The sequence below is a fragment of the Podarcis filfolensis genome, assembly GCF_964270895.1.
Source record: "Podarcis filfolensis genome assembly, chromosome: 17".
NCBI lineage: Eukaryota > Metazoa > Chordata > Lepidosauria > Squamata > Lacertidae > Podarcis > Podarcis filfolensis.
Window position 1 is genome coordinate 33487475 of NC_139621.1, and position 24288 is coordinate 33511762.

General features: G+C 44.2%; 1 protein-coding gene across 1 annotated transcript in view; it reads right to left on the reverse strand.

The window, feature by feature from the left end:
* Positions 1 to 634: 634 nt before the first annotated feature.
* Positions 635 to 24288, reverse strand: part of WRN (WRN RecQ like helicase) — a 62934-nt gene continuing 39280 nt past the window's right edge. The window contains exons 24-35 of the mRNA XM_083592837.1: positions 22898 to 23068; positions 22717 to 22811; positions 20878 to 20950; positions 19137 to 19210; positions 17471 to 17543; positions 15008 to 15120; positions 14291 to 14405; positions 13454 to 13585; positions 9194 to 9356; positions 8224 to 8447; positions 3609 to 3749; positions 635 to 1436 (exon numbers count right to left, since the gene is read on the reverse strand). Coding sequence (XP_083448963.1) covers positions 1317 to 1436; positions 3609 to 3749; positions 8224 to 8447; positions 9194 to 9356; positions 13454 to 13585; positions 14291 to 14405; positions 15008 to 15120; positions 17471 to 17543; positions 19137 to 19210; positions 20878 to 20950; positions 22717 to 22811; positions 22898 to 23068 — 1494 coding nt within the window. The 3' untranslated portion in view covers positions 635 to 1316. The remainder of the gene's footprint in view (positions 1437 to 3608; positions 3750 to 8223; positions 8448 to 9193; positions 9357 to 13453; positions 13586 to 14290; positions 14406 to 15007; positions 15121 to 17470; positions 17544 to 19136; positions 19211 to 20877; positions 20951 to 22716; positions 22812 to 22897; positions 23069 to 24288) is intronic.

The following is a 24288-nucleotide window of genomic DNA, read 5'->3' on the forward strand; positions in this document are numbered from 1 at the left end:
AAGGGACATGTACGCTGGTCACTGTTTTGAAGGGGAGTGAAGAACACACACACACAAAAAGGTAACTTGTTAATTTAACGTTTATTTCTATGAGGAGGAGTAATTCTGAGGGGTCAAACAAAGAAATAATAAAAAAGTGACAAAAAAGTTATTTTTATAATGACGAGTTTTGCGGCTCCCAGTTTTTTTTCCTTCGGAAACGGGTCCAAGTGGCTCTTTTTGTCTTAAAGGTTGCAGACCCCTGGGATAGAGGAAGGGGTGGTGGGTTTTGGTCCTTAAGGAGTAAGGGTTAAATTATTTTAGGTGGCAATTCATTAGAAAATACCTATACAGTGGTACCTCGGGTTAAGTACTTAATTCGTTCCGGAGGTCCGTTCTTAACCTGAAACTGTTCTTAACCTGAGGTATCACTTTAGCTAATGGGGCCTCCTGCTGCCGCCGGAGCCCGATTTCTGTTCTTATCCTGAAGCAAAGTTCTTAACCTGAGGTACTATTTCTGGGTTAGCGGAGTCTGTAACCTGAAGCATCTGTAACCCGAGGTACCACTGTAATTCTTCAGCATGGATTTTAAAAATTTTTAAACTTCTGTCTACTTCTCGCCATCAACCTTCATAACTGGACAAAACAGAATAACTTTTAATGAAAAACAAGATTTATTTATAAGAAAGTGCCAAAAACAGTGGCAATTATAGAAAATAATATATTAACAATTTAACAGTATTTATAATGATAAAGTAATCTGACAACCACTTAGTTATGCACCACAATATCCTGCTGTTGGGTTACATTTTTTGCCTTCCTTAAAGAAATGGTCACAAAAATAAAAAATGTGGGACTGCCCATTTTATGCAGCAATAATCCTACTGATATTACCAACAAGGCAGCTGGAAAAGACAGGTGCTACATGCACTGTTCCCAGGCTTCAACTGTTCTTCGAAGTGTACTCTGTGTTCTTTCCCCCAAAGTTACTGAAACTCTTCAGCATGCCAATATTCAGTGGTACACAGAGATGCAAGCCTTGCAACACTGTATAATCTGATTTAATCCACTGCTGTTTTCTTCTTCACCTCAAGGTTCAGAACCTGGTAAGCCAGGCATATGAACCAACTCAATAATTGGGGCTAATTTTAAGCCCATCCAGTCATAGGTTTGTGTGGTAAAAAATGAACAGAGTTTTTCCTCTCAATGTTCTGTATGTTGAAAAAGAGATGTTCATAAATGCCTCACTGAGTCAGACTGAATGAAGAAAAGTGAATGAAGTATAAAATTTTGATCCAGTTTTTATATCTAAACATAGTTTTATGATATCTCCATGTTCAACCAAAGAGCCCTTTGCTTCCTCCAGCCTTAGATTTCTTGGGAGTTTTACGAGGAACAGTTTCTCCTGAAGTCCCAGTCCATCCTGGTAACTTCCTCTTTGAAGGCTGAGACAATGTCTAGAAAAGAAAAGAAGAAATCAAACACATTTGATTCCTGGTATGTCCCACAGAGGAACTTACGGTCTTCAAATAAAAACATCCTGAAGGTCCCAGGCCACAGAGAGGTTAGGCTGGTCTCAACTAGAGCCAGTGCTTTTTCGGCTGCGGCTCCAATCTGGTGGAACGCTCTGTCACAAGAGACTAGGGCCCTGCGGGACTTGACATCTTTCCGCAGGGCCTGCAAGACAGAGCTGTTCCACCAGGCCTTTGGTCAGGGCGCAGCCTGACTCCCTCCTTTGGCAATCTTCACAGAACTTTAGCTTAATGGTTGCCATCAATTTGATTTTAATTAATTTTTATAATGAAATGTTTTTAGAATGTTGCACTATTTTATTGTTGTTAGCCGCCCTGAGCCCTGCTTCGGCTGGGGAGGGCGGGATATAAATAAAATTTATTATTATTATTATTTTCCCCCACTACTGCATACTGCTACTTACGCATACTGTCAACTGCCTGTGTTCCTACCAGCCTGCCTGCTGAAGTGGATATAAAGATACGTTACCCCACACTTCTAACAAGTTCCTTGGAGTGTCCCACAACTTTTGGTTTAGCACTTTGACCTCTGTTACCTTGACAGGCAGCCCTTCACTAGGGGCTGCTGACATTTCAATCTCCTATCTTACTTTCCAGTTCCCAAAACATGTCAAAGAGCTTCAAGGACAGATGCTGGATTAACATCCCAGTGCTAAATCAAAACAGACATAGCAAAATATTCTGGCTGGCCATGTCATTTGTGCCTCTCTGAGGTCAGATAAGGAGATGGAATGCAGCCTATGCGAGTCACAAAATGCAGGCACACAAAAATCATGCCTAATGCTTTCTATCTAAAACAGGGGTCGGCAAAGTTTTTGTGGCTTGGGTCGGTTCACGGTCCTGCAGACGCCACGGTGGGCCGGAGTGTGCGCACGCACACACACATGCACGCATGTGCAAATGCTATTTCCGGCGCTCCTTCCAGCGCAGAAGAGGCGTGCGCAGCTTCTCATTGGCTGCAGGAGCTTCCTGCAGCCAATGGGAAGCCAGCCAGCGTCGCAGAAGGCGGTCCTCACTCTGCTCTGTGCCAGTTTAGCGTGGTACACGGGAGCTAACCAAGCAGGCGCAGGGGGGTGTCCATGGGCCGGTTAAACGACCCCCAAGGGCTGCTTGTGGCCCACGGGCCTTAGGCTGCCGACCCCTGATCTAAAAGGTTAAATGCAAATAATATTGGGACAGTTAGAACAAAATCTGTATATTTAATATCTAATTTTCAATCAAATATCACAATTTTTACATCACTACTTTCTCCAGAAACCTAATCAAATCTATGCATGATTAAGGGCTGCCTCTCCCCATATGCATTGACCAGGACCCTGCAATCAACATCTGAGGCCCTTCTTTGCGTGCGTCCTCTGTGAGAGGTCTGGAGGGTGGCAACACGAGAATAGGCCTTTTCTGCAGTGGCTCCATATTTGTGGAATGCCCTCCCCAGGGAGGCTTGCCTGACGCCTTCATTACATATCTTTAGGCACCAGGCGAAAACCTTTCTCTTCAACCAGGTGTTCAGCTGATTCACATTCTATGGCTTTTTAAATGTGTTTGCGGGAGAGGGGTTATTGGTTTGTTTTTGTTTTATTATTTATTCTGTATTGGCATTTTGTATTTTTCTGTTGAGAACTGCCCTGGGATCTTTGGGTGAAGGGTGATATACAAATTTAATTAATTAATAAAGATGAAGATGATTTCAGCTATGGTTTGGGATTTGCATTTGTTTGGGTTCCTCACTTCCACCTTTGTGCGAGAGGGAATGGTGGAATTCTGAGCTCCTGAGGGCAGGGGAAAGCCAGGAATTTGGCTAAAAGAGAATTTGGGAAATACTGCCTTCCTAGGCTATACCCACAAATCCATTCAACAGGGTGGGGGGGACAAGATGCTAAGCTACAGGGGCTACACAGGGAAGGAGGAGAGATGACAAGCAATTCCTTGTGCGGTTTTAATAAACCAGGTCTCTACAGGACACTGAGATTGCTGCTACTCTCTTGGTTCTGTAATTTATTTAAAGGTGTTCCCTCACCTGGGTAAGAACATGTGGTGCAGAAGTAAATTCTTACCACAATAGTTACAAATGTAAATATGATATATTGACCACATTACCTGTGACTGGGAATCAGTAAAGAGATCTTCTTCCTCAGCATTGAGTGAAGTCTGATTCCATGAGGCCAGTTTGATAGCGCTCTGATGGCTCTGGACATTTGGTTTAGCACCAAGAATTTGCTCTTCATTATTGCTTTTTGCCTTTGAAAGAAAAAGAAACCATGACAAACATTCCATTGGCTACTGAACAAGAACACCGAAATAGAAAATGATTTAACATGAAAATCAGTCAGAGTATAATGTTGTGCACATAACACTTCCTACGGTTCATTTGGTAATTTGTATGTCCAAACACTCATAGTTTACTGAAAGATTGGATATTGCTTTTAAGGGGAAAAAACCTGCATCGCAGGTGCTTCATCTTATCATTAAACAATGAGCCCCATGTACACTGTAATGCTTTCCACTTTCTTCAACTATGCTAAAACAATTAGTTGCCGAAAAGAAAGCCGACAACCAAATCCTGTGGGAAAGCTGTTCTACGCAAGGAAAATATATTCATGGATGGAACACAAGAATCAAAGGGGAAACCAAAAGAGAGAGGAAAGAAAATACAAAAATAAAATTAAATCAACCCGGGGCGGAGGGGGTGTGCGCTGCACCCCAGTTGGATTCCAAAACAGTTAACAGACACATAAAGAATAATAGGATTTTATTAGATGGGGTTTTTTTATGGATACTTAGATTTCCTGGAATTCTATCCCATATAAAATTATAATGTCAGTGGTGATTACCCAAAATGAAGAATCTGTAAGTTCCTTGAAGAAAAGCAAGAAGTGTATCAATACACTGGTATAATTTAATTGTTGTTAAAATGTACTAGATGTACTAGATAAAATGTACTAGATAAAAAGTGCAAAATAGGGTCTCATCAAAAGGAAGAGGAAATCCTTAAAACTGATCATTCCAGTCCCTTTGCGTCATAATTTTGACCCAAATTGGTTCCTCAATGCAATGCATTCACCATCTCAACCCTATTTTCACATTTCCAACCTTGTTTCCAAAGGAACTTCTCTATCCCATTCGGCAGCTCTGCTTTGCACTGATTTTACCATCAACCTCCATGTCCTCCCATCATAGAATCATCAAATTGGGAAGGACTCTGAGAATCATCTAGTCTGGAATGCAGGAATATGCTGCTGTCCCATACGGGAATTGAACCTGCAACCTTGGTGTTATCAGCACCACGCTCTAACCAATTGAACTATCCAAGCTCATGCAACCCTGGCTTGCATTTATGAACCCTCCCGTCCCACCGCATGGTACAAAGTACCCTTTTCGCCTGGAGTTCTCCATTGCTCCCACTAGGTGCAGCTGTGGAGCCATGCTTTTTTGAAAACAGTATTATTGCATTTTCCTTCCAAAGAGCTCAGGTGGCAATTAGTCCTCTCTCTCTCTCTTTACTTCAGACCCTTGTGAAGCGGTGGATACCCTGAAGAAGTGCAGTTACCTCAGGTTAAGAACTTAATTCGTTCCGGAGGTCCGTTCTTAACCTGAAACTGTTCTTAGCACCAGTTTAGCTAATGGGGCCTCCAGCTGCTGCCGTGCCGCCGGAGCACAATTTCTGTTCTCATCCTGAAGCAAAGTTCTTAACCTGAGGTACTATTTCTGGGTTAGCGGAGTCTGTAACCTGAAGCCTCTGTAACCCAAGGTACCACAGTCCTTGGAAGTGAGTGATGGGCTTGGGTGAGGGCTAACAAAGTAAACCACCAGAGCTGCTGGTGAACAAGTCTGGCAAACCAAGGATGTGGTGTTTGGACTCCTTCCAGAGCAGGCGGTGCTCCCCTTTAAGGACCTGGTAGCGGCAGGGCCACCACACAGCTTGACGGCATCAGTAGCTCATAATAATAATAATAATAATAATAATAATAATTAATAATAATGCCTCGTACTAGCTCAAGCATAGGCAAACTTGGTCCTCCAGATTTTTTTTCGGACTACAACTCCCATCATCCCTGACCACTGGTCCTGTTAGCTAGGGATGATGGGAGTTGTAGTCGCAAAAACATCTGGAGGGCCAAGTTTGCCTATGCCTGTACTAGCTTCAGCTCAGGGTGGCCTCTATGCCCCTTCTTGGAGTGAGATGACGTAGCCAGTGACATAGTGCCAGCTGCCGACGTCTCAGGGCGCACGCTGGGAAGGGGGCACACATGTGCACTGGACGGGGCGGCATGTGTCCCAGGTGTGGGGGTGCCAGCCCAGCCAATGCCACCAGAGTGGCCCCAGCCCCACCAGAGCAACGTCGGGCTGTGCTGAGCTGCCTGCCCACCAGGGGCAGCCTGGCCGGCCAATACAGTCCTTGGCAGGCAGAGGAGCACTGGATCGAACCATCACCTGCGTGGAGGCAGCTAGTTCGTGCCCCTTCAAAAACTGGGCGCCCGGCGCCACAGCCCCCCTAACGCCCCCCCCCATGCTATGCCCCTGGACCTGGCCACAAGTGCTCATCTTCTAGTTACATCCAGACTCTTGAAATGCATGTACACGGGAGTGTCTGTATAAAGTTTGAGATTGAATCCTGACAAGACAGAAGTACTGTCTTTGGGGGACAGGGGGCGGGCGGGTGTGGGGGACTCCCTGGTCCTGAATGGGGTAACTGTGCCCCTGAAGGACCAGGTGCGCAGCCTGGGAGTCATTTTGGACTCACAGCTGTCCATGGAGGCACAGGTTAATTCTGTGCCCACCTGGTACACAGGCTGAGACCCTACCTGCCTACGGACTGTCTTGCCAGAGTGGTGCATGCTCTAGTTATCTCCCGCTTGGACTACTGCAATGCGCTCTACGTGGGGCTACCTTTGAAGGTGACCTGGAAACTGCAATTAATCCAGAATGCGGCAGCTAGACTGGTGACTGGGAGTGGCCGCCGGGACCACATAACACTGGTCCTGAGAGATCCGCGTTGGCTCCCAGTACGTTTCCGAGCCCAATTCAAAGTGTTGGTGCTGACCTTTAAAGCCCTAAACGGCCTTGGTCCTGTATACCTGAAGGAGCGAATCCACTCCCATCATTCAGCCCGGACACTGAGATCCAGCACCAAGGGCCCTCTGGCGGTTCTCTCATTGTGAGAAGTGAGGTTACAGGGAACCAGAGAGAGGGCCTTCTCGGTGGTGGCGCCTGCCCTGTGGAACGCCCTCCCTTCAGATGTGAAGGAAATAAGCAGCTATCTTCTCTTTAAAAGACATCTGAAGGCAGCCCTGTTTAGGGAAGTTTTTAATGTTTAATGCTGTATTGTTTTTAACACTTGATTGGAAGCCGCCCAGTGTGGCTGGGGAAACTCAGCTAGATGGGCGGGGTATAAATAATATATAACAATTATTATTATTTATTATTATTATTATTATTATTATTATTATTATTATTATTATTATTATTTCCAGAAAGTACTTTTCCTCCAACATGCAGGAGCCAGACAACTGGGACTGACTGTTGTGAACATATTATCCAATAACTAAGGGAGCTTCAAGGAGCTGGTTTGGCTTTTAAAGCTGTACATGGTTTTAAGTTTGGCTAAGCATGTTCTCCAAACCCAGGCTCGTGCTTAAGCTTTCTCCCTGCTAACTACAAGTTTGCGGGGGGGGGGGGGGGCGTCTTGCTAAGCCATGGTTTGGCTTACCGTGTCCTGCAAAGGCCACCGTGACTGACACAGGCACAGAGTTGTGCCCAACACTGGGGGGTGGGGCCTGACGTAACCCATGCAGTGTGTGTGAGACAACACATGCACCGCGCATTGCGTGCATGACTGTTGCATTGAGAGAGGCCAGCCAGGCCTCCTCTCATTGTGACATTCACCCGCAAGGCCGTATTGGTCCATGCAGCATCAGGAAATGCCACACGGCCCAGGGCGACTTCCTGCCAGGCTGCAAAGCGTCAGGAGATGCCCCACAGCCAGGGGCAACAACCCACCAGGGCTTGCAGCATCCCATATTGCTGCAAAAATATGGGGAAACAGAACTGAAATTAACAGATTTGTCCATTGCTAGGCAATGAAACAACTGCAAATGCAGTTGGGTGCAAAGGGACAATGGAAATAAATCAAAAGACTACTGACCCCAAACCACTTTTTGTTTCTTGCATAATTACCGTATTTTTCGCTTTATAGGACGCACCGGACCATAGGACACACCGGACCATAGGAGGGGGAGAACAGGGAAAAAAAATTCTCCCCCTCTCTGCTCAGCGCCCCTTCAGCAAAGCAGGAGGAGAAACGGAGACCCTTCCATTTCTCCTCCCGCTTTGCTGAAGGGGCGCTGCGCAGAGAGGGAAAACTGTGCAGCGCCTCTCCAGCGAAGCGAAGCCTGGAGAGCAAGAGGGATCGGTGTGCACTGACCCCTCTCGCTCTCCAAGCTTCAGTGAAGGCAACAGGAAGCTCCAAAGGCTTGTGGATAGCTGCCTGAAGCCCCCAGAGCACAGCAGGAGCACTATGGGGGCTTCAGGGGGCTTCAGCGAAAGCAACGTGAAGCCTCCGGAGCGCTGAAGCCAAGGGGCCTGCATTCGCTCCATAGGACGCACACACATTTCCCCTTCATTTTTGGAGGGGGAAAAGTGCGTCCTATAGAGCGAAAAATACCGTAGTTTGACAGTGTCTTTCTCTCTTTCTTTGTATAACTTTGTTACAAACCTTTGTTTTAATCCACATAATTTTCTCCCCATCCTTCTGTGAGGATACTGTCATCGTCTGTAGACATGAAGGTTCTCCAGCTGGTCCTTGCTTTTCTGAATCGTCCTGCTGTCCCAGCTGCCCACTTCTGTACCCTTTATTCAGCAGTGCAATGGTCATTCTTATAAGATACAGTTCAATATCTGCAGGGACTAGTGCTCTAATGGCTTTCATTTGTGTTACATCTTGGAAAGGGGAAAAACATCAATGCAGTAATTATTATTTGGTAAGAGGGAAAAAAACCCACTGTGAAGAACTGCTCAAATTTCCACAAAATCATATTTAGGTTTGCATCCAAAGCCTGTCATACTCAGAAAAGATTTGTTGAATGGGATGCAATGAATGAGTCCCATCAGCGGGTTTCAACTTTTGAGTCCCATTCCTCCCATGAAAATTAATGGACGTGACTAACTTAGGTCCACCAATGTCAATGGTAAAATTTAGCTGGATACAACCCAAAAAACCCTCTATATACAGAGCAGGCAAATTACTTTTTTTTTTTTAAGGTCTAGGGAAAATTGAACTTTGGATGAAACAATATAAAATAATGGGGATTTCCAATCATTTTTGCACATGCCAACCCCAATTCTGTAAAGCCAGAACCCCATAAATGTAGGTTATCTTAATAAGCATTCACAAATTCATCTCAGAAACACCAATGAAAACAAAAGCTATTCTCTTCTCTACATCTTCTCTCTGAATTTGCAAAGTTGTGCACATGGGACCATTTTCTTTTTTCCAGTTTAAACTCTATGTGTTTTGATAAAACACTGGCAGATTCATTATGAGCTGCCCTATTCATATCACAATTAGTTAGGCTTATATTTGCCCAGGAATGGGCCATTTTCAAAGGTACTGAAGCTCTCATATTTTGTCCATATCTCAAGAATATCATTTATTAGAGGCTGCAGTGCTTGGCTGAACTTTTCACCTGAGTTGATGGGAGGATTTTGGATGACTTTCGTGATCATCTCTTGTATCTCAGGAGTGAGACCGGCACGTTGTAAATTGACTGGGTAGCCAGCTTTCAAGGCTTGGGATAGATGTGTGCCAACCACAGTAAGAGGCAAAGACCGTTGGTCACTTATACTTCTCTGAGGGAACAAGAAAGACAGCAATCAGAAGAGCTACATTAAGCCTGGCCATCAAAACTTTATAGCTGAAAATACATTTCCCCAGAAAGAGAAATAGTTCTTTAGCAATAGAAATAAGTTCTTTGGCAATTTCTGGTTTGCTTCGCTATACTTTGCTTGGGATTAGGAAAGGGAAGATAACTTGACACAGGGCTGCCATCTTAGCACCCTAAATAGCCTGTTAATAATATCTGGCAACAAAGAAAGTGTATGAGACTCTTGGGGGCTATAAAATGCAATGGTGATTTTAACCACTACTGAATATATCAGGCCAATGACCCACCAAGCCAAACACACCACACCCAGATATATACAGTGGACGCTCGGGTTGCGAACATGATCTGTGTGGGAGGCACGTTCACAACCCGCAGCGCTGCGTCTGCACACGCATGTGTTGCGATTCGGCACTTCTGAGCATGTGCAAAGCGTGATTTAGTGCCTTTGCGCATGCACAAGCGCCGAAACCCGGAAGTAACCTGTTCCAGTACTTCCGGGTTCGGCATAGTGCGCAACCCAAAAACGCGCAACCCGAAGCATCTGTAACCCGAGGTATGACAGTATTGTGGTCTCTCCATACAGATATGTTTTGTGCTTGTGTTTTTACAGATTCAGGCAGGATGTGAAAAACCCCAGGTTTGCTTAGCTACCAGTGATGGCTGCAGATTACAAGTTGCTTGCACCTAATAATGCTGGAATATTTAAAAAAAAAGGCTGAATGTCGAACTTAATTGTGTAATTCTAGAGCAGTGATGGCCAAACTTGGCCCTCCAGCTGTTTGGGGACTACAATTCCCATCATCCCTGACCAGAGGTCCTGTTAGCTAGGGATGATGGGAGTTGTTGTCCCAAAACAACTGGAGGGCCAAGTTTGGCCATCACTGTTCTAGAGGGTAGATGCCTGTTGAAAAACTGTTCGGGCTATAAGTGAAACTATACACTAGTAATAGCACTATTGAATATATTTAGATTCAGGTTAAAAAAACAACTTTTCAGTACTGAACATCCTAAGCAGCCGCTTATGCACCAACTATCTACACTTTGACAATTATATTCTTCCCATAAAGAGGACGGCTGTATGTTATGTTTGCTGACTTTCTCCCAGACAGGAGACACCAGGGTGCACCCTGTAATCAATGGTTATTTGATACAAGGCATCAAATTACCTAGTACTAATTGTATTATTGCTCCTTGTTAATTAGTCCTTGGGCATTTTAAATTGGTTGGCTATCTAACAAGGAACACTCCTGGGAGGAGGGAGCTGAGCAGGCAGCAAGCCCCCAGCATCATGGCACAGCAGCACTCTGTGACAAATAAGTGTAACAAAATAAGGTATAGGACTAAGTAGGGGGAAGGTCATGTTCAATGACAATTTTCGGCAGTGGTGAAAAATGCATCCCATATTGATTTGTATGCTGTTGGTGGATTATTGTCATTGTCTTGTTGGGCTGTGCATGTGATAAAGGGGAGCCATACCGGGGTAAAGGCGTCTTCTTCTGTTTGTCCCCATGTCAGTTTCAGTTTATTGGTTAATTTTTCTAGTAGGGCTGTTTCCCATACTATTTGGTACCATTGGTCCATGCTTACTCCTGACAGGTCTCTCCAGTGTCTGGTTATGGTGTTTCTGGCTGCTGGAAGTAGGTGGGTTATGAGTTCTTTGTGGTGTAAACGGGCATTGTTGTCTTGGAAGATGTTTAGTAGGGCCAATTCTGGGGTGATGTCTAATACTTGCTTAGTTATTTTACTTATTTCTCATATGGCTGTTCACCCACCCACCCCACTCACACATGAAAACAAAGACCACCATAGCCAATCACAAACAAACAACCACACCCTAGGCCAACCCCAACCTCTCTCGCCACCAAAGGAACACAAGTGAACAGCAGAGAACCTGCACAAGCAACACTGACACCAAACCCTACATACATTAAGCATAATAGAAACATTGCCACCCGACCCCACCCCCACCTATCTTCCCCCCTCCACGCCTTTTTTCTCTCCCCCTAATGTCTCAACAAATGAAACGGATTTGTAAAAATGTTACATGGAAAAAATACGAGAGACATTAAACATACTTCTGTAAAACAAGAAAATCTTTAATAAAAAAAATAATGCATCCTGTTAGCTGCACTTTTGGGGGGGCAGGAAAGAGAGGTTACTCTGAAAAGAAGAAAATATGCTCTTCCCTTTAAAATGAGAACAATGCTGATCCTAGAAGAAATGTTCTAACTTATGCTCAGCAATGTTGCCACATAACCAAATCTGTACAGCCACACGGCATCATGTCGCCAACTTCGTGGCCTGATTGCCAATTGGCTGGGATTGCACGTGTAAGATTGTTCCCAGGAAGAAGGCAGCAAAATACCAGTAGAGAAGAAAACAACACCAGAGCAGTAAAGAAATGACAAAAAGAGAGTGGAGAATATAACATTATTTAGTGGGACTAGGGGAACAATTGCTTTCCTCCCCACCAGATAAACATTTGGTGTGGCTTTAACAGAATATAGGTTTCAAACCCATTTAAGAAACAGCAGTGAACAGTAAACACAAGAGTAGCACGCTACCAAACGTATTTTGACACCCCTTAGAGACAATTTTAGTTAAGTAGCATAGAAATTGTTGAATAAAATGAGCTTTTGTAGGCCACACTCCACTTTGTAGGCTGTATTAAAGGTAAAGGGACCCCTGACCATTAGGTCCAGTCGTGACCGACTCTGGGGTTGCGGCGCTCATCTCGCTTTATTGGCCGAGGGAGCCGGTGTACAGCTTCCGGGTCATGTGGCCAGCATGACTAAGCCGCTTCTGGCGAACAAGAGCAGTGCACGGAAACGCCGTTTACCTTCCCGCCGGAGCGGTACCTATTTAGCTACTTGCACTTTGATGTGCTTTCAAACTGCTAGGTTGGCAGGAGCAGGGACTGAACAACGGGAGCTGACCCCGTTGCGGGGATTCGAACCGCCAACCTTCTGATTGGCAAGCCCTAGGCTCTGTGGTTTAACCCACAGCGCCACCCGAGTCCCATGTAGGCTGTATTAGTGGGCCCCAAACCAAAAAAGCTTATGCCACAAGAAACGTGTTAGCCTTCTTTAAGTCTACTTTATTGTTTCTGCTGCAACCATTGAACAAGACTTGCCATATATTAAATGGTGCACTTCGGCCATACAACCTAGGGTTTGTTATGGCTCTGTGCCTTTCTTTAAGTTGAGTAAAGTATTAATTGGTGAAGCTTTTCCTCATATGGAGTTTTAGTGTGAAGAAGTGCTTCACTAGTTAATTTCTGCCTGTTAGGAAGTGATGAAAGGCACAAATATTTTGCCCACATAAAAAAATGTGGCAATTCTAGGACTATCTTATTATAAGCCTGGTTTTTTTAGAAAGTTACATTCCACTGACTTTGGTGGAACAGCCCCTCCCTCCATGTGTGGGAGCCAGTTCCCTATATCTAGACCCTATGCAGCTGTGGTACATGTGCACTTATCACAACCATGTTGGTGGGGCAGGTTGCATGGGTCTCCCACATACAGTGGCACCCTATCAAGAAAAGAGTTCCAGTTTAAGGGCAGGCATATAGAGGCCTTACACATCCAGATAAGCAGTGCTTAGAATTAAAACCTTGTTGAATCCTAACATTCTGCCACTCTGTTCCTGGAGAGCGTGGTGTAGTGGCTAAGAGCGGTAGTCTCGTAATCTGGGGAACCGGGTTCGCTTCCCCGCTCCTCCACATGCAGCTGCTGGGAGACCTTGGGCTAGTCACACTTCTTTGAAGTCTCTCAGCCCCACTCACCTCACAGAGTGTTTGTTGTGGGGGAGGAAGGGAAAGGAGATCGTTAGCCGCTTTGAGACTCCTTAAAGGGAGTGAAAGGCGGGATATCAAATCCAAACTCTTCTTCTTCTTCTTCCAAACAAGTGTTCTCCCCAAGCCACAGAGCTCACTTGTGGCTTGCACTATGCATCATCGGCAGCCGGTCTTACACCTTTCAATTTCACAAAATTAACCGAAATAGATCATAATCCTCTAAAGCAGAGCAGCTATGAAACACAGCTGGAGGTTCAAGAGCTTACCAATGACATGCTCTTTTCCTGAAACAACGTGTAAGTTGTGCGTTCCGATTCTGTTAGAGTGCTGCATCCGCCATCCTTCTGAAGATCTATTTCTGGCTGATCTCTGGATCCAGAAGTCTTGAAGACATCAATCTATACAACAATAAGCAAGCTTTTATTATTTAAAAAAATCCTAAAACCTCAAGGGAAAGCCACTAACTAAGCAAATGATGTTGATGGCTGAACACCGTCGGAAAGTTAACTATATTTTTCCAGATTAGACAATGTTTTACAGATAACCCAAAACAGTGACTAGGATTCAAAGAATTTTATGAAGCTATCTTCCATATTACACTCTGGATTGGCTATATTCACATTTTAAAAATAATAATCACGAAAAGGGTACTTTTAGTGTCACTTTTGAGACTCCTTGAGCTAAGCAGTTCTATAATCCTGCAGTGCTGATGGCTACCTATATGCCTCTGCAATGCCTGCATAAACGTGTTCCACATTCTATACTCATCTGGGGCAGGACAAAAGGGAGAAAATACACTACTTTGAAAAGCAGAGGTTAGTGCCATGACGACTCTCAGGGCCGCAGAGGCCACAGAAGCAGCACCAACTCCCACCCATCGCTTGATTGTGTGGTGATGAGAGTCCAAGGTCAGCCAGCCGTGGAAGGCGCAAATCCATTCATTGCAATGGGCCTACCCTTGCCCTAGAAATTTGCATGGCAGAGACATCAGTGGGTTTCTGCTGACAAGCAAAAACAATCCTTTTTAAAGCCCTTTTGAACCCTAAGGAAATAAATGCAGGGGAGGGAACCAGATACAGTACATTAATTCAATTACATCTGACCTGTAAATCATTTGCCTGGCAGAACTCCTTGATTGTGACCAGGAGAGGAGCCAGCATCGTAGATTTCGCTTCCGAAACGCCATCAACTCTCTTAATGTTTTCCACAGTTGTAGGCCTGAAGGAAATATTGGAGACGTTCTGTAATTTAACGCCATGGGTTTCGATACATAAGGTGTATGCAGGTAAGTCTGGATTTTAACAAATAAAACCCTACAAGCTACTACCATCACTGCTAACAATTTCGCCTCTGTAAGAGACCTTGAAAAATTTCTGAAGACTGTTTTCCTCAAGAGAGTAAGAACGCGTAAGCAGGTGACAGGTTTTAAAACAGGTAGCGAAATCTTCTAGACCAGTGCCATTTCTAAGTCATTAAGAATATTCTGTGTTGATTTGCACATGCATGTTCATCATTTGATGACTTTGGAACACTCTCAACTGAATGTGTAAATACTTTATTTGCATTTTACATAAAGATTATCTTAAGTGTGGCTGGTGTGGTTTGTGTACACATTCCCTGCTCCCTGTGCCCTATCCTATTATGGTCTCTGGTCAAATAGATTCTGCTGGTTTTTGTAGCGCTTCAGCTCTGACTACTGTAAAGTGGGCAATGACAGCCCGTCATATAATCCTCCCTGGAAAAGACTGGTCTTGCTGGCATAAATTATTAAGTCATCAGACAAGGTTTATCTTCTTATTCAAACCAAAATAAAGGCTTACCTTATCACGCTCATATCAACCAGCACTTTATTTGTTGCTAGTACGGCTGGAGGAATGTCCTTCTCATTCGCCAGTTTCTGACGGGCTGTCACTAGCTTGCCATATAGCATTGTCTATTAAAGGCAAAAGACAACATGTGAAGGCTGTACTGTGATGCCTATGAGGGTCTCAGAGGATGAATGGGGATGTGTATGTCCTGAGTGAGTAAACCCAAAAGGTATGTGACTCTGAAGATAAACATGAAGATGAAGATAGGTAAAGTAAAGGTAAAGGGACCCCTGACCATTAGGTCCAGTCGTGACCGACTTTGGGGTTGCGGCACTCATCTCGCTTTATTGGCCAAGGAAGCCGGCGTACAGCTTCCGGGTCATGTGGCCAGCATGACTACGCTGCTTCTGGTGAACCAGAACAGCGCACAGAAATGCTGTTTACCTGCCCGCCAGAGTGGTACCTATTTATCTATTTGCACTCTGACGTGCTTTCGAACTGCTAGGTTGGCAGGAGCAGGGACTGAGCAACAGGAGCTCACCCCGTTGCGGGGATTCGAACCGCCAGCCTTCTGATCGGCAAGTCCTAGGCTCTGTGGTTTAACGGATTGTTTGATTCTGAAGGAAACAGGAAAGATGGACTGTTGAACTAGCAAACAGAATGTACAAAATAGGATGGACAAGCAGGATGTGCCAGATGCTCGAATGAATTACAGGACATGCAGAGGACATGCTGAGACAAGTCACCTCTGAGTTGACCCAGAGGAAGATACGGGCTGTGGGGGGTTTTCTGCCTGGCCCACCGGACAGCAGCCACTGTTCTCAAAAGACACGTTGACACAAATAAACATTCATAACTATTTGGAGAATCAGCATGACGGCAGCTATCATCTAGTCCAACCCCCTGCAATACAAGACAATGCGGGGATTGAACCTGAAACTATAAAAAGGTTGGAAAGTCCCTGGCACAGTTGCACTGCTGTCCTGCTGCAGAAGGAGCTGCCCAAAGACTCTTAAAAGAACCTGATCAATTACCGTATTTTTCGCTCTATAGGACGCACTTTTCCCCCTCCAAAAATTAAGGGGGAATGTGTGTGCGTCCTATGGAGTGAATGCAGGCTCCTTGGCTTCAGCGATAGCAGTGCAAAGCCTCCAAAGCGCAGAGGGAGCGCTCCCTCCGCGCTCCGGAGGCTTCACGTTGCTTTCGCTGAAGCCTGGAGAGCGAGAGGGGTCGGTGCGCACCGACCCCTCTCACTCTCCAGGCTTCAGGGATAGCCGCCTGAAGCCTTTGGAGCGCAGCGCGAGTTCCCACTGCGTTCCGGAAGCTTCAGGTTCCTTTCGCTGAAGCCAGGAGAGTCTTGCTCTCCCAGCTGAACCCGAAGCCTGCGGAGCGCAGCGGGAACTGGCGCTACGCTCCGATGGCTTCAGGCAGCCATCCCTGAAGCCTTCGGATCGCAGCACGAGTTCCCGCTGCGCTCCGCAGGCTTCGGGTTCCTTTTGCTCCGTTTCTCCCGCCGCTTCGCTGAAGGGGCGCTGAGCAGAGGGGGGGAGAATTTTTTTCCTTGTTCTCCCCCTCTAAAACAAGGGTGCGTCCTATAGAGAGAAAAATACGGTATTTTAGTGGGTCCACCCATCTAGTAGGTATGAATGAGAGGAGTGAATGAGTCATTAATTATCATCTGTTTATAAATAAAAGGTTATAATTTGGGAAAAATCGTGCCATTTTGTCTTTCTTAAAATCGCTCTAATCTTGAAGAATCTGCTGTCACAAGTTTTGTGACAGTACGTTTGATAAACATGTTTACATGGAAGCAGACATACATTTAAAGATTACTGATGGATATTGAAGTAATTGTTGATTAACAACGTTTTGCCTAACTGTTAACAGGACCACTGATGTTTTTCTTTCTTTCTTTTTTAATGTTTCAGTATTTTAATACAAATACTTCAAAAATCCACAGGTACAAGGCAGCATCTAAAATGGAACACTGAGCCTTCTTTCTCACACACGAGCAAATGTCTCTTTGATGATGGCATGTACCATAACATGTGCCCGATCTAAATATGAAGAAATTGCACGTTCTTCTGATAATTTTTCTCCTATGCAAAACATACTGAGATGTATTTATTTACTGACATTTATAGAATGCCCTTCACCGTTACTTTGGGTTCTCAGTACAAGTTAGCCGTGTAATACATAAACATTAATACAAAAGGCAACACTACAATGGGAAGGGCATTCTGGTCTCATTCTTCACCCCTAAATGCTTGTGCAAAAAGCTGCATCTCGACCCAGCATCAAAATGTATATAATGCTGAAGACAGATGCACATCAGACGAGAGGACATTCTTCACTTCAGGAAACTTCATCATTATCTGCAACTCATAAAACTAATCCACTAAGATTTCTTTAATCAGGTGACAGCCCCAGTAAACATACCTTCAAATAAGGAATCACTTCAGTTGACGTACTCACCTGCAATTCCTTCTCTCTTAGAGATGCAGCAGAATCTGAAGGGGTCAGAAGCAGTGGCAACTGCGCTGTGGCACTATCAACAGAAAGGAGGGAAGTGTTCTAACTTCAATTCAGCCCGTCTATCCAGCAACTGACACAAAAATCCCTGCACCTTTTTCCTTGAAATATCTGGGAAATATCCTTGGAGATAGGTGATATATTGATATATTGCCCCAAACTGGTTTGAAGTCCATATGATGATCTCGGTTTCATAACTTCTGACGTGGCAATATACTGCAAAACAGGATGTGTGTGTGTGTGTGTGTGTGTGTGTGTGTGTGTGTGTGTTATGCAAAAATCACAATGTGGAGGAAACCGTGAAGCTAGCTAATGCTTCTCTCGATTCCTGCAGCTCCTGTTAACTCTTCCAGCTCAGCTCCCCCCGCCTGATGCAGGGGGCAGAGAATCACAAGAGCAGGCGCTGTCAAAAATCACGATGCAGGAGAAACCGTGAAGCCAGCCAATGCCTTTGCACAGCTCCATCCTTATTTCACACATCGTGATATATCAATCTGTTGCAATGTTTAGCTGGTGATATATCGTGACGTTGAAAACCAGATATTGCCAGCCTTACTTGGAAAGTTTTACCAGTGAGTGAATCCAGAACCCACTGTACTGTGTCATCCATGGACGACAAAGCTCCAGCACAGCTGCCACTAGCAGCAAAGGGAGGGGGTGTTTGTGGAACATGTGGACAGGAGCAGGAATAAGCCTGACTTTGGTGTCAGTTCAGGCCTGCATGCCTATCTATGTATTTCATGGTTATGTAGCTATTTCCCCACCCAGCAGTCTACATGCAAGCGCAGGCAAAAGGCAGGTCGCCGGATGAATTGCAGTGGATTGCATGTTTCTGATTCCCAATCATTTATCAATAGCAACAACCAAAAGGCTCCCCGACCCTCAAAATAGTCTGTTAGAATCCCTGTTACGTGGTAACTCAGATATGGTTAAAAAACCGTATCTTGTATATGCAGATAATCCCAGTTCATGTGGTACAGTATGCAATTGGCCTCTTTACCCATATTTTGCACCTGGCTGCAGTTGGTGGATTTTGTAGTTCACACACACACAATCTCTCACTAAGCTAAAGCGTGCCCACACTTAGATTAAAACAACTATTGCACAAAAGGCTGTGTTTTCATTAGAACTGAAGATTTGATCAAGTTTTAGTTATTTAATCAGTGATGATGACTGCCTGCAGACCTGCATGTTGATGAGTTTTTAGGCCAAGTTGGTTCTGTTAGGCTGCTGTAATAGGAACTAGAAAAATATTGATTTTCCATCTAACAACGATTGGGTTTTTGCTTATTCCACTGTATGTTGTCTTATACACCCTTCAGTCTTTCGCCAATGCATCTGTATTGTGCTTTGGCTAATGTGGTAATTTAGTCATCAATTAATCATTTAGGGTGGATGCTTAAAGAACCAGAAACTCTTGAAATGACTGACATTACTAATTGTAGCAACAAAGAAAGGCGCTTTTGTAACTGTATTGTCCCACTTACAGCGACTGACCCAACCAACATTCTCTAAAGAGACCATAGGAAGACTAGATGGAAAAAGGAGATCTGAAAAGATACGGGGAATGGGGGGTGGGTAGAAGGTAGATAACTTTTGGAAGTATTACCTTTTAGCCGAGGTTGAACTTTCTCTAGAGACTTTACTCGCTTCTCGATACGAAAACTTTTCATGCAAAGACATCTTCAGGAATACAAAATCCCAAAGCAGAAAATGAATACAAACGCAAAAATTTACTTTGAATAAATATTTATAGTAAAATACTCAAAATAATATCAGTAATTGCATGTTTCTGATTCCCAATCATTGAAGAATAGCAACAACCGAAAAGCTCCTCTTTTGTTAACGGAATGCATCTCATTTCAGAAAAAAATTTTAGATTCCACTCCTGTAAACTCTCATGGAGATCTGAAGACAGGAGAATATAAAATGTATCCTGACATGATTACTTGACTTCACCTGCCTAAGGTCTATTATGTATATATCTTATGTATTTATTTCAGTTGTGACTAAAACACTTTTATTAAAGTCTTGGTATCTTACTTTACTCTGTTATAGTCTATGGACTAACGGAATAAACATTATTCATTCAATCAATAAATCTTTTAATTTTGCAGTATACAAAAAATCTTTAAAACAATATAAAATTCTAAGGCTTCATTTCCAAGTCCCTTTTGAAACACCTTTCATGAGAGAAGGAATGCAGTCACAGATCTCATTTGTGCATATTGCTAAGGGAAACCATGGTTTGGTGCAAACATCCAGACAGGCCACAGCAGCTTAGCATGTCCTTCGAACCCATTTCTCTCTCACACGAACCACAAGCTGAAAAACCAAAGGACAAACCTTGGTGGCAGCTCATGGCTTATCTGAAAGAGTTAAACCACACACCCAGATTCAGACAACATGCTAAGCGAAACCATATAGTTACCTAAGCTGTGTTTTGGAAGTGAGAATGGAATGTGTTATGGAAGTGAGAGCTAGACCATAAAGAAGGCTGATCGCCGAAGAATTGATGCTTTTGAATTATGGTGCTGGAGGAGACTCTTGAGAGTCCCATGGACTGCAAAAAGATCAAACCTATCCATTCTTAAGGAAATCAGCCCTGAGTGCTCACTGGAAGGACAGATCCTGAAGCTGAGGCTCCAAGACTTTGGCCACCTCATGAGAAGAAAAGATTCCCTGGAAAAGACCCTGACGTTGGGAAAGATGGAGGGCACAAGGACAAGGGGACGACAGAGGATGAGATGGTTGGGCAGTGTTCTCGAAGCTACAAACGTGAGTCTGACCAAACTGCGGGAGGCAGTGGAAGACAGGAGTGCCTGGCGTGCTCTGGTCCATGGGGTCACAAAGAGGCGGACACGACTAAACAACAAAGCTGTGTTTTGTCTGCCAGAGAACCATGCTTCGTAGAGCTGCTGCACTAACTTGAGAAGTCACCATAGAATATGCCCAACATTTCATGGGGCTCCATATCAGTAGGAAAAATTAACAGTGGTATGCAAGCTCACTTTTAGCCAAGCTTTCATCCATCGCTGTGCAATCATCACATTGACAGCAACTCCAGAGCAAGGAAATATGTGCCCAGGAACTGGGCAGCTAGGCTTGATCCTGCCACCCTATCATATATAGCAGGTGTGCTGAACCTGTAGTTCTCCAAATGTTATTGGGACTCCAGCTCTCATTAGCCACAGCCAAGATAGCCAATAATCAGGAATGATGGGAGTTGCATTCCATTAACAACTGGAAGGCAACAGTTTGGCCATGCCTGACAGATAGCCTGACCAAATCACTGCCTTTGACTAGAAGGCAAGAAGCGATGAAAAAGTGCTGGTTTCTACCATACAGACCTGCTTTTCTGTTGTCAACTGAGGTGGCGTTCTATAGGAGGAATGTCTGGTGTTTGAGGAGGTCGGCTGGTAGCTGGAAAGAGAAGGGAAATTATCTCAGCCTTACTGATAGCAAAAACCATTCCAACAGCAAGATGCACAGCCAAGTCTTCAAAAATTACCGTATTTTTCGCTCTATAAGACTCACTTTTTCCCTCCTAAAAAGTAAGGGGAAATGTGTGCTCGTCTTATGGAGCAAATGCAGGCTGCGCAGCTATCCCAGAAGCCAGAACAGCAAGAGGGGTTGCTGCTTTCACTGCACAGCAATCCCTCTTGCTGTTCTGGCTTCTGAGATTCAGAATATTTTTTTTCTTGTTTTCCTCCTCCAAAAACTAGGTGTGTCTTGTGCTCTGGTGCGTCTTATAGAGCGAAAAATACGGTACTTTTGCAGAATGCAAAGTCACAAATGTTAATGATATCAAAGTGCAGCTTCTATTTACTTTCAGGCCAATCTCTAAGGCAGTGAAGTTCAGCTCTCTGAAAACTGAGGCACTCCTGTAGTATAACACCATATCCCGTGAAACCTAACCACTTTTCCCTGTCTGCCACCAACCTGCCATACCTTTTCTTCACCGCTTTGCTCTAATAGTAAGGTTAATCCTTACATTCTAGAAGACAATTGCAATACCTTTCCCCTGCCATACAAACCTGAACAAAACAAAAAATGACACGTGTGCTTATTTTGTCATATCAAACAGAGGACTCAATTTTAACAGTCAGCACAGAAAGGTTTAAAGTGGGAGATGGCAACCTTAAATCGTGGTCACATTTGAAAACCAGAGAAACCGTCGTGGGTACCACACACAACATAACCTACTACCCTGATGTAACAGAAAACTCCATTCAAGCTCAACTTTAGAGGGGGGGCAGAAATTCTGTGGCTGCCAATAAAGGCCTCTGCGGATATGTGTGTGCCCATGAGAGTTATGCTGGCACCCGCTAGTTTAGGGCCATGAGACTGCACGAGGCCGCACTAGCGTTTGTCCTTTTTCTACACCAGTGGCGCTGTGGGTTAAACCACAGAGCCTAGGACCTGCCGATCAGAAGGTCGGCGGTTCAAATCCCTGCGACGGGGTGAGCTCCCGTTGCTCGGTCCCTGCTCCTGCCAACCTAGCAGTTCAAAAGCACGCAGTGCAAGTAGATAAATAGGTACCGCTCCGGCGGAAAGATAAATGGCGTTTCCGTGCGCTGCTCTGGTTCGCCAGTAGCAGCTTAGTCATGCTGGCCACATGACCTGGAAGCTGTACACTGGCTCCCTCGGCCAATAAAGCGAGATGAGCGCCGCAACCCCAGAGTCGACCACGACTGGACCTAATGGTCAGGGGTCCCTTTACCTTTACCAACAATAGAGTTCTATTTTATTTTCGTTTTTTTAAAATCATTTTTATTAATTTTCCAATAAAAACATCCTATTAAGATATCCAATCATAATATTCCAATTATAATAAAATAAAAAACTAAAATAAAATATTTTTATTTATTATAATAGAGTTCCATTTTGAAGCTCCCAGGTGAAAGCTGGGAGGGTCCATCCCTTTCTGTGTGAGACAAGGGTTAAGATCTACTTTTGAGAGAGAACTTTGTATTCTCTCTCTCTCTCTTTCTTTCTTTCTATTTTCATTTAGATTAGTTTTATATTACGAAAAAGCTTCCATTTTTTTAATGAAAAAAACAAAACAAAACAATGTTCCATTTCAACAGGTGAGCTTTCAAAATGATCCAGACCTAATGTCTGGCAGCCTGAAAGCACTTACACAAATAAGCATTGTTAACTTCAGTACTTAGGCAGGCCATGGTTACCTTAAAGGAGACTTCCTTAAGCTCAGTTCCTCATTAGGCTGAAGCAGAAGCTTGTGTCCTGACTCCTTTCTCGCTTTACAGAGCCAGTCTTTACCCTGAGACAGACGAAACAAATTATGGCTCAATATGGTGCTGCCAAAACAATCAATTAATAGAGCATCTTCTTTAGTTGCAAACTTACTGTCTGCGTCAGCTTGCACTTGGTTGTAAATTTGCGTTGGCCAGAAACCTCTGTAAGAAAGCCCTCTAAGATCAGTTGCCGGCCTAGTGACTTCCACAAGTTCTCTGGCCAGTCCTTCCCACTTCCGAAGAGAGGATGACTTCGGTATTGTTCTGGGAGGCGTTCAGAATACTGAAATTAAAAAAGGAAGAAGCCAGAAATATAGCTAAAATCTGAAGAACTGTTTCAGATGTCCCTGGACTTCCCGTTCCTGCAGAGGACCACTACTTCAGAAGTACTGTATTTTTTGCTCTATAAGACTCACTTTTTCCCTCCTAAAAAGTAAGGGGAAATGTGTGTGCGTCTTAAAGAGCGAATGCAGGCTGCGCAGCTATCCCAGAAGCCAGAACAGCAAGAGGGGTTGCTGCTTTCGCTGCACAGCAATCCCTCTTGCTGTTCTGGCTTCTGAGATTCAGAATATTTTTTTTCTTGTTTTCCTCCTCCAAAAACTAGGTGCATCTTATGGTCTGGTGCGTCTTATAGAGCAAAAAATACGGTGCATTCACATCGTTCTCAAGTAGAAGATGCTCACATAAATGGCTGGGCGATATCTGGTTTTCAACACTGAGATGTCACCAGCTAAACATAGCCATATACCAATATATCGCAATGTCTGAAATAAGGATAGAGCATTGGATGGCTTCATGGTTTTCCCTGTATCGTGATTTTTGCCAGCACCTGCTCTTGTGATTTGCTGCCCCTGCAGGAGGCAGAAGAAAGCTAAGCCAGCAGAGTTAACAAGGGCTGCAGGAAATGAGAGAAGAGTTGGCTTGCTTCACGGTTTTCCCTGCATTGTGATTTTTGCATAATGTGTGCGTGCACACACCTTGATTTGCAATATATTGCCAGGTCAAAAATTACGAAACCAACATCACGATATGGACTCCAAACAGGTTTGGGACAATATATTGATATATTGCCCAGCTCTGCTTATGTAAAGGCAGCTCTTTTCAGCATGGCTGCATTGTGCAGGAGGAAACCATTCTACTGGGATTGTATCGGGGTGGGAAAAACACACAGTAACACCTTATCAGACTGTATGTGACTGCAAGTTTATTTCCATCCACACATATCATTTTTTTATTGAAAAACAGGTGATTCACTATAGGATTACTATGTCCACTTCCAGACTGTTGCTATCTTGCAGGTGGGGTTCAATCGCATGCCAACAAATTCAGGTTGTTCAATTTAAGTGGATTTAATGTTCTTGTTGAACAGAGTAACTTTTGAAAAACGAACTTTTTGCAGTAAGGAAAGTAAAGGAATAAGAAAATGCACTGGAAAGTGCAGGATAACAATTGCTTAACACCTTGTTGCATAGCCTCCCTGTAAACATATCAGATCAATGATCA